The sequence below is a fragment of the Hyperolius riggenbachi genome, chromosome 7 (genome assembly GCF_040937935.1).
Source record: "Hyperolius riggenbachi isolate aHypRig1 chromosome 7, aHypRig1.pri, whole genome shotgun sequence".
NCBI classification, from domain to species: Eukaryota; Metazoa; Chordata; class Amphibia; order Anura; family Hyperoliidae; genus Hyperolius; species Hyperolius riggenbachi.
Genome location: NC_090652.1, coordinates 246,759,080 through 246,771,679, shown reverse-complemented (window position 1 = coordinate 246,771,679; position 12,600 = coordinate 246,759,080). Strand labels below are relative to the sequence as shown.

Sequence of the window (12,600 nt, the reverse complement as noted above, 5' to 3'; positions counted from 1 at the left end):
GATGCTTAGGAATGCTGTCAGATATTATTTTATGTATCTAAGAATGGTTACTGAAATGTTAGTTTTGAGAGTACAATCCCGCTTTAACAAAGTATTTTTGGCTATGCCCTTTTGCCTATTAAGCTTCTCAATACAATATGTTAAAAATTAGGTTTTCGTGGAGCACTCTTCACACAATGTCTTATGAAAGTAAGTAAAAATTAATTATAAAATGTTCCACTTGGTAGAGAAATATATGCAAATATTCAAGACAATATATCATTTATATGAACAAAACATCAAATACATTTGTATATAAACAGCCTGATGCACGTTTCACAACGCTAAATCCCTTTTTCAGAGGCAAACTCATAAATCATAAAGACAAATCTGTCTGGTTTTGGAATAGTCCATCTCCTCATGGGTGACCTTCAGGGTTTTTTTGCTTGTCAAAAGCACTTACTGAAGGGCACTTGCTCAGTTCAACTGCCAAGGGAGTATGCATATGAGTAGACAGGCTGGCTGACATTTTTGTAGAAATCCTTTACAGGGAGTACTTTTGTAAAGAATAAAGGGAATACTGAGAACCCCCTAGATGGAGATGAACTATTACTACGTACTGTAAGTAAAAGCAACAGGGGGAAAAAAGTCATTTATACTTCAACCTTCTTTAAGACCATTGTACACCTAATATGCGTGTATTTTAAATGTTACTTCTTTTTTTTTTCTGCAATAGTGGTCCTTTAATTATACTAATAGTTATTGAATTGAATCCCATTTTATAATAAGACATCCCCAGCATGTTCAGGATCAGCTGAAATGGTATGCTTATACTCATAGTAAACTAGCTGTCTGTACTACTTATCATCAATATGCAGTTTTTGCTAACACTTCAATTGTATACTAAATATTCAGCTCAGGCTAACAATGTGTGTCAGATGCCAATATATTAAAGCAGAACTGAAATCAATTGACCAGATCCTTATTTTAAGATACTTTTAGGCTGCTTTCACAGTGGGACTTTACAGGCCCACGATAGTGCAGCCTGTAACGCTCCCCAACGCACAGCAATGTAACTGCAATAAGCTGTTCACAGTGCCCACGTTGCGTTACATTGTAACGCTGCATGTCAATCTAAAGTGCAGCATGCTACTGCGTTAGAGCGGCTTTGCTCAGGCGCAGTGATAAGCCACATGGCTAATTAATATTCACTGCAATGTGCTGACGTCACTGGCGGGACCACGTGATGCGGAGTGTTCCGCTCACGTGGTCTCCACCAGCGCATGCGTACTATAGTACGCATCACGGACACATCAAAGAGCCTCTTGACGCGGCTCTTTGCTAACATCCTCTGCCACCACCACCATGCGTTGCGTTAGGTGCACGTTATGCGACCTTAACGTAGCACCTAACGCAACGTCTTAGTGTGAAAGAAGTCTAAAACCACAGTCAAAACGTCTCATCCACCCCAATTAGCTTCACTATCATAAATATTAAGGCAAACATTTTTTTAAAAAGTACGTAACAAAGAGTTAAGTTTAGTTTTGTTTTTTACTGAAAGCCTTTTTATGTGCTGCACTGTGCTTAGTAGGTGCTAAGAGACTGTTGTTTTATCTCTGACTGCTGGAGATAAAAGGGTAATTTATAGCAGTGAGCTTCAGTGTGCGAGGGAAATTAATTGTAATTGTATTTTGCTAACTGCTGAGCATTCTAATTCTGGTTATTATTATGCAAGGTTGCTGCTTCTAGAATATCTACTATAACTGTGTGTAGAGGAGGGGTTAATGTGACTTTCACAAGAATTGTATCACTTTTAAGTAGAGGCAGGTCGTGTAACAATACAGGCAATAAGTCATTGGTGGGACTTCAAGTGTATGCTTATCATAGAATGCAAAATTAAGATGGACATATATGAATAATTGGACATATATGAATAATTGTTATTATTACTATTATTATTTTTTTTGTCACTTTCACGATAACTTTATTTATTTTAAAATGACTTTATTTATGACATTCACGAGAATTACATCACTTTGAAGTCAAGTGTGGGTCATATAACTACACAGGAAATAAGTTGTTGGGGGACAAGTTTATAATTGTATCTTTATGACTGTAGAATTCAGGTAAAAATGTAAGAATAACTGCTATTATTTTTTTGTATTTATTTATTATTATTTTTTTGCATGCATTGCTTGCCTGTTGTACTGTTATTTCCCTGTATTACTTTCTGAAATACTGACCTATGTATAGTTCAGAGTTCATTAACTTTATTCTTCCGCCAAATGTATTACTACTAAATCCAAAACATCTTCTCAACAGCCGGGCAACTCGCATTTTGTAAAAGGCAACTTCTATACCCTTCTCAATTCAGGTACCCCTTAGGTTAAGTAATGCTGAACTTTTGTTTTAAAACAAAAATACACTTCAGCCAGAGGATGAGATGATTAAGCAACTAAATAAATATTGGTCATTATCTGAATCTCCAGATCAGCTGATTGGTTTCTGCTAATGGAAATGTAATTTTATTGGCATTAAATTACAAGATACCTTGTGCAGCACTGATATATGTATTTTTCTACCATTATTCAATGATTGTGTCAGGTGACAATGGGCCTGATTAAAGTTCATCTGTACACCTTAGCAAGTAAAATAAGCCACATTTTGCTTGTTTTCTTTCCAACAACAAGCTCTGCAACACAATATGCAAAAATCACAGTCACTTCCCCACCTCTGCCCACAATTGCTGCAGATAGGCAGAGCCAGCAGGTACCGGTCGTCAGAGGGGACATATTTAAATTGTATTCATATTATATAACTTTTTGACGGCTACCAACAGCAAATGCCATAAATTGTCTTTGACTAAGTAACTTTTGATGTCACTTTCCTAGGCTGATTTTAGTGTTCTCCTTGTACTTGGTGCTGAAAAGGTGTTACAAACAATGTGAAAAAAAGCTGGTGAGAAGAACATTACTGGAGAGAGGAAGCTTCCTCACTGCGGTATACACTACTTACCTGGGTAGTTTCTATTTATTTTTTTCACTTGCTCCTGCGGTTTTGACGCATAAAAATAAGCAAAGACATACAAAGCAACGGCACTAATAGGCTCACCTGGAGGCAAAGCATATTAGGGAATCCTTTGGTTTGGCGAGGAAAAAAATGGAAAGTTGGAACTTTTGGGAAGAACTCGAGAACATTCAGAATATCGGACTCTCCCCTGTACTTCATTATGCCGTATGGCCTCTGCATCTACTGTATATAGGTCAGTGCCCTTAAGTGCTGTAACTCAGTTAATACCGTTTTACACAGTATGGGGCATATAGCATAACCTGTAAGGGTTACCACAATTGTTATACTTATTTATTATTTATTTATTTATTTTTATTTTATTTTTTATTTTTTTTTAGTCACTAATAACTGACCCTCCCAGTAACTGGAACTTCCTGCTTCGAAAGGCGTGAGAACTCACAAGACCGGCAATGTCGTTATTGTGACAATAAACTAGACAGAAAAAGCATGGCTAAAATCTAATCGAATGCGCCCTCCAATCATTTAATAAACCAGGGATATTAGCCTAGTTTGCCACTGGTGTTCGAAATTATACATAGAAAAACAGAGGATACATAAATGGATAGATGATAGATAGATAGATAGATAGATAGATAGATAGATAGATAGATAGATAGATAGATAGATAGATAGATAGATAGATAGATAGATAGATAGACCATAGATAATATCAATGGGATCAAAAGCAGAAAGATAGATAGTTGTGTATATCTATTTATCTATCGTTCCATCCTTAAACTATGCTGACGTGGTTCCAAATATTGGGGACAAGCTATTCCTCCATTTGTGCTCCCCTTTTGTAATGCAGCTCTGCACAATATGTGGGCTCTATAGAAGTACAATAATCGAATGCTATATGATTTTTATTTTATTTGTATTTATATTTTTTTTGCCGTTTTGTCAGTTCCGAGATAGGCTGGAAATAATATTTGGATGCAATTTACCACTGCATAATCCTAAACAATGTAATCCTGGAGGAATAACTTTTGCCCAGCAAATAAAACTCAGTGTTTATACGCGCTGTTTTCTTCATGTAAAAATGAATGCAGGAAAACGTCAGAATACACAGTAATACTAATGATAAAGTAATAATAACCACCTATGTGTGTTGGTGGTGCTGGTGACCGTTCTACAGGTACTTTATGCTTTACAAATTCCACTTGAAAACAGATGGAGCCATCTAGTGGCAAATGGCTGCATTGCTGCGCCTGCAAAAAAATATAATAGTACAACTGTTCTCTTTATGTGCAGCACGGAAAAAATGCTGAATATTGACAGAAGAATTTGTTACAACTTATTGTACTAGTTCGGGGTGACATTCATTGGTGCGCAATAGGAATTTTTATAAAATCAAACGCAGAATCTGGCGAATTTTCTTGTTTTTCTCAAATGAATCGCGAGATGATTAAAAAGAAAACATTAACCAGTGGAATATATTTAATTTGTTTTTACTTTCGTGATCAAGAAACATGACCCTATCATTATTGAATAATGTCATTATTTATTATTTTAGAATGACAGTCTGGCTTGTAGCTCCACCCTGTATAGTGAAGAGTGGTGTAGATGTAATCTAGACATTAGATAATTACTTTATTAGAATATATTGGATCATATAGAAATATATTGGATCATAGTTAGCCATCAGATGAGTCTATGTGAAGCAATATACGTTTTATGCCATTACTTTGTTTTATAAATACTTTAAAGTATGAAGCAGTTTCTCCAATATGAATAAGGCCGCTGCAAGTTTCCTATACCTGTTTATAGTTTATCCTCCCTGCTTCTTGTCCTCGCTTATAGAAAGTGAAAATCCTCTTGAAATGTGTGTATGTCAGTCACACCTCCGCAGACACCCTCTCAGCTAGCTGTCATCCCTGGCACAACTACCTGGACTCTCACACGGCCGGAGAATGGTAAATCCATTTCGCAGAACAGAGAATGTGAAAGACCCAGGTCACTGCACCCCTTCCAGCCCTCATACTTGGCATTGCCATTTTATTTCAGCTTACGCGCTCTGTTGTGCTAATTTATCGCGTATTCACATGATGAATCATTCCGTTAAACATAATTGCTGCGTCTAACTATTTTGAAACCAGAAGGTAAGTGTAATTTATAAAGAGGCTGTTGTCACTGCTGGTTGAGACCTTTTTATATGTATTAAAATATATAAAGTTAGCTGTAATACAGGAATCATCTAGCTACGGGTGTTATATTGGTGCTTTCACAACTGCTTTATGCGGTACCTGATTAATAAAACTTGTAGTTAAGTGTTTGTTTGCTCATTAAAACATATGGATATTTAAGTGTTTGTGCTTATTCAACCATGTAGTTCTTGTTTGTGATCATTCAACCATATTTAGTGTGTTCATTAAAAGGTATAATGTTTAGGTCTCTATCAACAAGTCTCATATATATATATATATATATATATATATATATATATATATATATATATATATATAATATATGGACCCTTATTCAATTCATTTTTTTTCTCCTGAGTTTTCTCCTATTTTATATTTTTACACCTTATCAATAAGATGCCTAGCAAGCAAGAAAATACAGTAATTTTGGCAGAACTTTTTCTCTTGCTTTTTGGTACTTTTCAATTGCAAAGTACTGAAAAGTTATTTTAAAGAAGAAGAAAAAATGATCTCCTAGGAGAAATAGTGTATTGAACAGGCGCCATACTACCACACATACTGATTCAGACAGTTTGTAGATTATATGGACTGGCTGTTTTGGATGGATGGATGATAGGTGTATAGATGGATTATATATGGATGGATGATAGATGTATAAATAGATAGATTAATTGATTGATATTCGCACCTCAAACACCTAGGCAGTTCAGGGTGAATGCCCCCTTTTGATTTAAAGTTTAGATTGAAGACCCCATCTTATGACCAGCCCGCTGTGTACCCAAGTAAAGGTACACTTGTATTTGTATTTGTGAGAAGTCCCACAATACACTGTACGCCTGCGTTCTGTCACATGCCCAGGACCTGTCACTGTACACTATAGGACTATGCCTGAGTAATGTATGTAATGTTAGTAGTTTTCTGTAATCACCTCCTCCATCATCATGTCCAGCACACGTTACTGCAGCCCAATCAGGAGAGCTTCTTTGGGGCTAAATACTGTGACATACCCTACTTTTCTGAACAAATATTACTTATTTAAGGGGGGGAAAAGCTGTGTATCCACGAACAGGATATTGCAGAGCTCTGAAAGCGAATCCACGGCGTTTCCCTAGCAGAGGGCGATATTAAGAAATATGTATCAGTTCCCAAACAGAACGAGGCAGCGTTGATTGGACGTAGCTCTCACATAATAAATCTCAAAGTTTCATTAAAACTCTTTATTCTGGCCATAGAGGGCTGTGGAAGGCAGGTAATGCAACACACAGGAGGAGGCATATACACAGCGACCTGTATACCTCCATGAATCGCTGGATGGGGTTCGGATATAATATAATAATAATCATATTGCATTAGCATATAACATAATAATCACGTGCTTCACTCTGTTCACAACTTCCCTACAGCCTCGTTTCATTTACATTTTACTGCTACTGACAATCAACTTCATAAACTAGTTATGGGGGTGTTTTTAATCTTAATTCCTGTTTGTATTGATTTTATGCAATTTTTTATAGATAATTTAATAAAAGTGCATCTTAAAGTTATTGTTTGGTCCTCTTCTTCTCCAGATTCTTGTTTTTTCCCAGCTCTGCTTCCTTTATTATATGGACCATGTTGTAAACAAATTGATCGCTTAATTAGCTTTTGTTTACGACCTTCTATTCCTCTGGAGCTGATTGTTCACTTAAAGCATTAATTGCAAGGTGTTTTCCGGAGCCCTTCCGCTGCTCAGGGCTGGAGAGAAGGATTGAAATATGAGATTACATGAAATATACGGGAAAATGAAACGAAGGAAAGTGTATTGGACAGAGCACTCTGGAATACCTTAGAAAGCAGTCAAGTGGGTTGCTGGCTGCTGGGTTCAGTTCTGTTCTGGAGTCACGTGGCTGGAAGTGACCAATGCTGAGCCTCGAGGCTACTGCAAACAGATCTGTAAAATGACTCCAGCACCCCTCCCAATCTGAAGTTAGTTTTTATAAACGTACCACAATGATCTAACCTGCTTGAAGGGATAACAATTTCCACTATGCCCCGAACTGGATGGAAAGCGTGATGTGCAAAGCTCTGAGCAAACGCAATCAGTGGGAAATGGAAGGCTTGAGAGGGGGAGAGGGGTCTTCCAGTAACCAGTGCAGGAATTTCCTCTCTTCTCCCGCTGTTTTTGGCACTCCCTCCGGCAGAACGGTCTCGGGATTAGCCTACCCCGGCCCTGAGAGGTCCACTTCCACACGATCGGAGGCCACCAAAGAAGGACCTACATGCCCAGCTTCTACAGGGCCTTCAGCACCCTCGCTAGGATATGGTTACCACTTTGGAAACGGATATTACAGTTGTCGCATGTCTCATGGAGTTGGTCTGCAGCAGACCCCCCTGAAGTCCTCCGGCCATTCCTCCCTAGGGAGCTTCCCCGTGGAGAAATACATGGACGTATCTAGTTTGGCCAGCGCAAGTGTCCCGAGCAGCGAGGTGTCCTCAAGAGCGAAGGAAGTATCTTATTTTCAGGGCTACACCAACCCCTATCAGCACGTCCCTGGCTACCTCGATATGGTGTCCACGTTTGGTTCTGCAGAACCCAGGCACGAGGCCTATTTATCAATGGAAGGCTACCAATCATGGACTTTGGCTAACGGGTGGAACGGTCAAGTGTATTGTCCGAAGGACCAGGCTCAAGCCCCTCACTTCTGGAAGTCGTCTTTTGCAGGTAGGAGACAGTGTGCTATTTACAAAGCTCTGAAAGGCTCTTGTGTGTTTGTGCAAGCCTGTTGAACACGCTATACGTGCTGTATGAAGAGGCCAGTGGTAGCAACGGGCAAACACATCTAGTAGAACATCGCAGTGTCACAACCCTGATCGCTTAACAAAGTACATAACCCTATAGATATGGCTTCACAACGCCTTCCCCTTGGCACATGTTGCCTTTTGTGTTGTACTCAGGCCATTCATCAACTGGTGCCAGAATCGATGTAAAAGTATATGTCAAAGTTTACAAAGAAACAGAAGAAATGTAGGACATTGTTTTTATTAGGGAAAAAGTTTGTTTGTAAGTTTTTACTTTTGTTTACTATTAGTTGCGATGCATCTTTTTAACCCCCTTCCCCACATACTGTATGGATAGGTGGGGTTTACACAAATAAGCTATAGATAGTTATCAAATAAGACCCCGGAAAGTGTGAAAATGTCAGAGCTGATGCCAGTGATAGAGCATCTGTGTCGTTCAGCAGAGTATTCTCTTGACTGCAGGGGCTGCTATTGATCTATCCTCGTATTTTCTCTCATCCTCCCCAGGAGAAGTAGCCCTGAACCAGCCAGATATGTGTGTATACAGACGTGGGAGGAAGAAGAGGGTGCCTTACACCAAGCTGCAACTCAAAGAACTAGAAAACGAGTATTCCATTAACAAGTTCATTAATAAGGACAAGAGGAGGCGGATATCAGCAGCCACTAACCTCTCCGAGAGACAGGTCACCATATGGTTTCAGAACAGGAGAGTAAAGGACAAGAAAATTGTATCTAAACTAAAGGACAACATCTCCTGATCCCTTCCCAAGCACTTCAAAGAACTTTTCCAAACTTAAGATAAGTCCACCAGCAAAATGTCTGCGATCTTCTCGCGATGATAACCTGAAAAAAAATCTTTAATAAGTTTACGTTACTTTTTACAGGCCCGAGATCCGGGTTGTTGATCTCGATTTTCTTGTACACTAATTGCATGGACAATCTGTTGAAGGACCCCTTTTTGTTAATTATCGTACTGTAATGATCACAGATCTCGATTATCAAGCTTTATTGTTTTTGTCTCAGGAAACCTGTACTTGGCAATAAAAAAAGCAATACAATCCTTTCACGTGGCAATTCAGGATGTTCACCCTCTATTCTCGGGGAGCTCTTATTTGCATGCTTTCTCTGTATATTTTGGTGCCTTTCGGCCCTTTGTGATTGCAGTTTTTTTGTGCCACCGGTGACGTAATTTCACGTCCTTCTTTGTCTCAATGCATTGTAGCGAGTGATAGCAGAAAGCACAGTCCTACTACTAGCAGGCCATCTCGTCATACACAGGTCACATAACCCCAACTGAGGGAGAGTAAAGTAGGCATTTTATGTTATTGTTCTTAATGGAAGTAAATTAATAGTCTGTAAATATGCCCTCTGCAGTAGAATTTCATTATAGTAAACTCTCATATAGTAAACCTCTGGATATAGTAAACTTAGTCCTCAGGTCCCAGCAACTGAGTCTGTATGAATCAATTCTGATATAGTAAACTTTCTGATATAGTAAACTACTTTACCTGGTCCCCTGGAGTTTAGTATACAGGAATTCTACTGTAATGATGCAATTTTTTTGTTCAATTGTAACATTTCTATGTAATATGAGGGAGTGCCTTAAGTATCAATCCAAAATATATTCACTCAATTTACCCTTTTAATATATATATAGATTTGGTGAGCTTGAACAAAAAAACAATATCAATAGTGGGCACCATTAAACACTTTCCTGTACGATTTTATGGTGGTGTATAATGCAATAATATCATGTTATTATTATTATTATTTGTTTGATTTTTTTTCAGTGCAAATTTAAATATTTTCTATTTGTTTTTGTTTTTTTTAAGTTAAGCATTTCCCAAATATTTATTGTCTTGATCGTCCTCGAGGAACCGGATGTAAGCAGGTGTTCTTTAACCCTTGTCAGTGTGAATTGTGGTGTCAGTCTGGTCCCGTGAAGTACCACTACCCCCATCCGCCTCACACAGCATCCACATTTTAAGTACGTGAACTCTCTGTTACCTTGGAACGTAAAATATTTGGGCACTGACGTGAGAGTGGATGAAAGCTGTCAGATAACAAGTGACCCGTAGATAAGACACTTTCTTTTACTGCCAAAATATATTTCACCAGTTTATAGTTTTCTGTTAGAAACGTTTGGTTGAGTGCAGCACTTATCTAGTTCCTTACATAGTTGTGGATGTTATGGCTGATTTCTTTCCCCCCCTCCTAGTCTAGCCTGTATTATAGTTTCCAATCAATAAAATGAGAAGCGTCTGCCTGCAGCATAATATAATATGATTGCCCTTTACTGACAACACATTTTAAGGTTCATCTGCTATCGTTTTATTCAGAAAGCACTTATGTAATTTTCTATATTTTTTAATTGGACGTTTATTTTGAAGTCTGCAATTATTGTTTCTAAATAAAAACCCTCATTACAGTCCTGTTTTTTACATTTTATTTTTGAAAAGAAAGCTATGATTTTGCACTAATCGATCTCTGGCAAGTACATATCTGAACTCTGAAATTTGATTTATGCTCTTTAACTAAAGCCAAATGTTTCCACCTATTCTGTCAGTGGTTTTATTATCGCTACAATGTAATGCTGTATAATGTTACAATGTAGTAATCATCTATCTCCGGGTCACCCTGTAGAAGTATGATCCGTAGTGTCCAGGCATAAGGGCTGATTCATCGTTACCAGGGGGGCCAAAAGCTACTCTGTTGCTCAGGGCAACGGATTGTGGTTTGGCTGTTAAGGGAAACAATATTTGTGACTGGTTGCTATGAGCTACTGCGTGTCTTTTGTTCTATTTTTTTCTCCTCTTTCAGCCACGCCACGAGTAGTGTATAAAGCTGAGTTAGCAAAGGTGATGGACAGAAAAGTTTCAGCATTATTATTTCCAGCATCCAATCCGATGGGAAGGGTGGTGGCGGCGTTCTCTGCACATGATTGGATGACTGAAGTGAGCTTAGATTGTACAATTCCTTTGGTGAACCAGCCCCTTTGTCTCAGGGGTTCATGCCTCTTCCATTAAACTTCCAGCTGTACAGCTCAAGATTAGCCAAAGTGCAGAAAAAAACTGATGATTTTCCACCGCTAACTATTGGGCAATGGCAATATGAATACGACGTAAAGTGAGAGTCCAGTCTCTTATCTCGCAATGTATGAAGTACCATTGCTTCCACACGTTTTCCCTCTCTTTTCATTTAAATATTTTTTACAGCTTTGTGAAAAAAAAGTTAAGAAATCACTTCTATTATTGTTGGCAGTTGTACATCATTACTTGTTCCATTATTTAAATTGAGTCCTTAAGGTGGCCACTAACTGTCCAATTTCTAGCGAAAAATCGTTCGAGCGATCAGAAATTCTGATCGGACGAAAAATCATTCACTACACCATCAACTAACCAATCTTTGCTTCCTATCTATCACGACCACCAAGAAAATCCAAATTTCCGTTCGACGAAAATTCATTCGGGCGACATTTTTTTCACTCGTTCATAATCGATTGTGTCCACCAATGGAGATGATTTACAACCAATCAGATCAGAATTTCTGATCGCTCAAACGATTTTTTGCTAGAAATTGGACCGTTAGTGGGCAGCTTTAGAGTGAGGTCACCAGACATTAATATTTGCGATTTCTGGTCACAGGTTATTGCTTGTACAGATATTCCCATCCTTGGCTGATGCCTCTTCACAGGGCAGTTCTGCTGGATTTATTCAGCCGATCGTTGTTGTATTTGTTCACAGCATCTCACAATGGGCAGCTTCTTGCTCAGCCCCCTCCCCTCTTCATCTGACAATACATGCTGCTGAGCTGAGGCCATGTCTGTCTGTACACGTGTCTGGCCACACACTGGCAGATATCTGCCAGATCAGAAGAATTTAGGAAGAGTGGAGAAACTCAGTGAAGTAAGTCATGAACAGGGGTCCCTCCTACATGTCCATTGTGCATTAAACATGTTATAATTATTATTATTATTATTATTATTATTATATTTTTTCATAGCACATTACAGGATGTTTGAAATCATTCATTGCAAATGTTTTGCAGTAAATTATTTGCACTGTTGGTACAGTTGGCTGATCTAAAATAAATCTGCCAAGACAGTCTGCCAGTGTGTAGCCAGCATCATTCTCAGCTCAAGGGATTGTGTCCTTGGGCAAGACTCTTAAGGTAGCCACACACCATATATTTTTTTAAATATCTGTTCAATTCAAAAATAGCAATCATTTTTTTCTGACTGATTGTAACAATTCAAAAATCTGACCCATGTACCACACACCTATGTTACATTTTTCCCAATTGTGAATAAAATAATTAAAAGCTAAGAAAAAAATTGATTGGAACTGTACATCAAGTAATTGGCAATCCATCATACGCCATACATTTGTTGATAAGGGAAATCCACTTGAAGCAGGCACCATCTATGTAGATAGTCGTCTCTTTATTGATTACATCAATAAAAAGCAGTGCTTACAACGACAGACCGCTGTTTCGAGCCAAAGTGCTCTTTATCAAGTTGTCAAAAAACTGCAAATGGTATTGCAACTTTCTTGTATCTATTAATACATTTGTTGATAAAGTTGCTCTGAAATTTCTAACATGTCCAATCTCCAAAAATCGAAAAAATGTG

General features: G+C 38.2%; 2 protein-coding genes across 3 annotated transcripts in view; both read left to right on the top strand.

Moving 5' to 3' along the window:
* HOXD3 (homeobox D3) overlaps nt 1-12,600 on the top strand; it is a 328,853-nt gene that overhangs the window by 142,406 nt on the left and 173,847 nt on the right. The window lies entirely within an intron of this gene.
* HOXD13 (homeobox D13) lies at nt 7,186-10,341 on the top strand. Its single transcript, XM_068245456.1, has 2 exons — nt 7,186-7,893; nt 8,478-10,341. Exons 1-2 carry the CDS (start codon nt 7,233-7,235, stop codon nt 8,726-8,728), a joined length of 912 nt encoding a protein of 303 aa, XP_068101557.1. The 5' UTR covers nt 7,186-7,232; the 3' UTR covers nt 8,729-10,341.

Bases quoted from the DNA above. Each gene is read 5' to 3' on its own strand.
- HOXD13 (XM_068245456.1), top strand. From the start codon at position 7,233: ATGGAAAGCGTGATGTGCAAAGCTCTGAGCAAACGCAATCAGTGGGAA. The intron at 7,894-8,477 runs GTAGGAGACAGT...CATCCTCCCCAG, and splicing joins CTGGAAGTCGTCTTTTGCAG to GAGAAGTAGCCCTGAACCAG.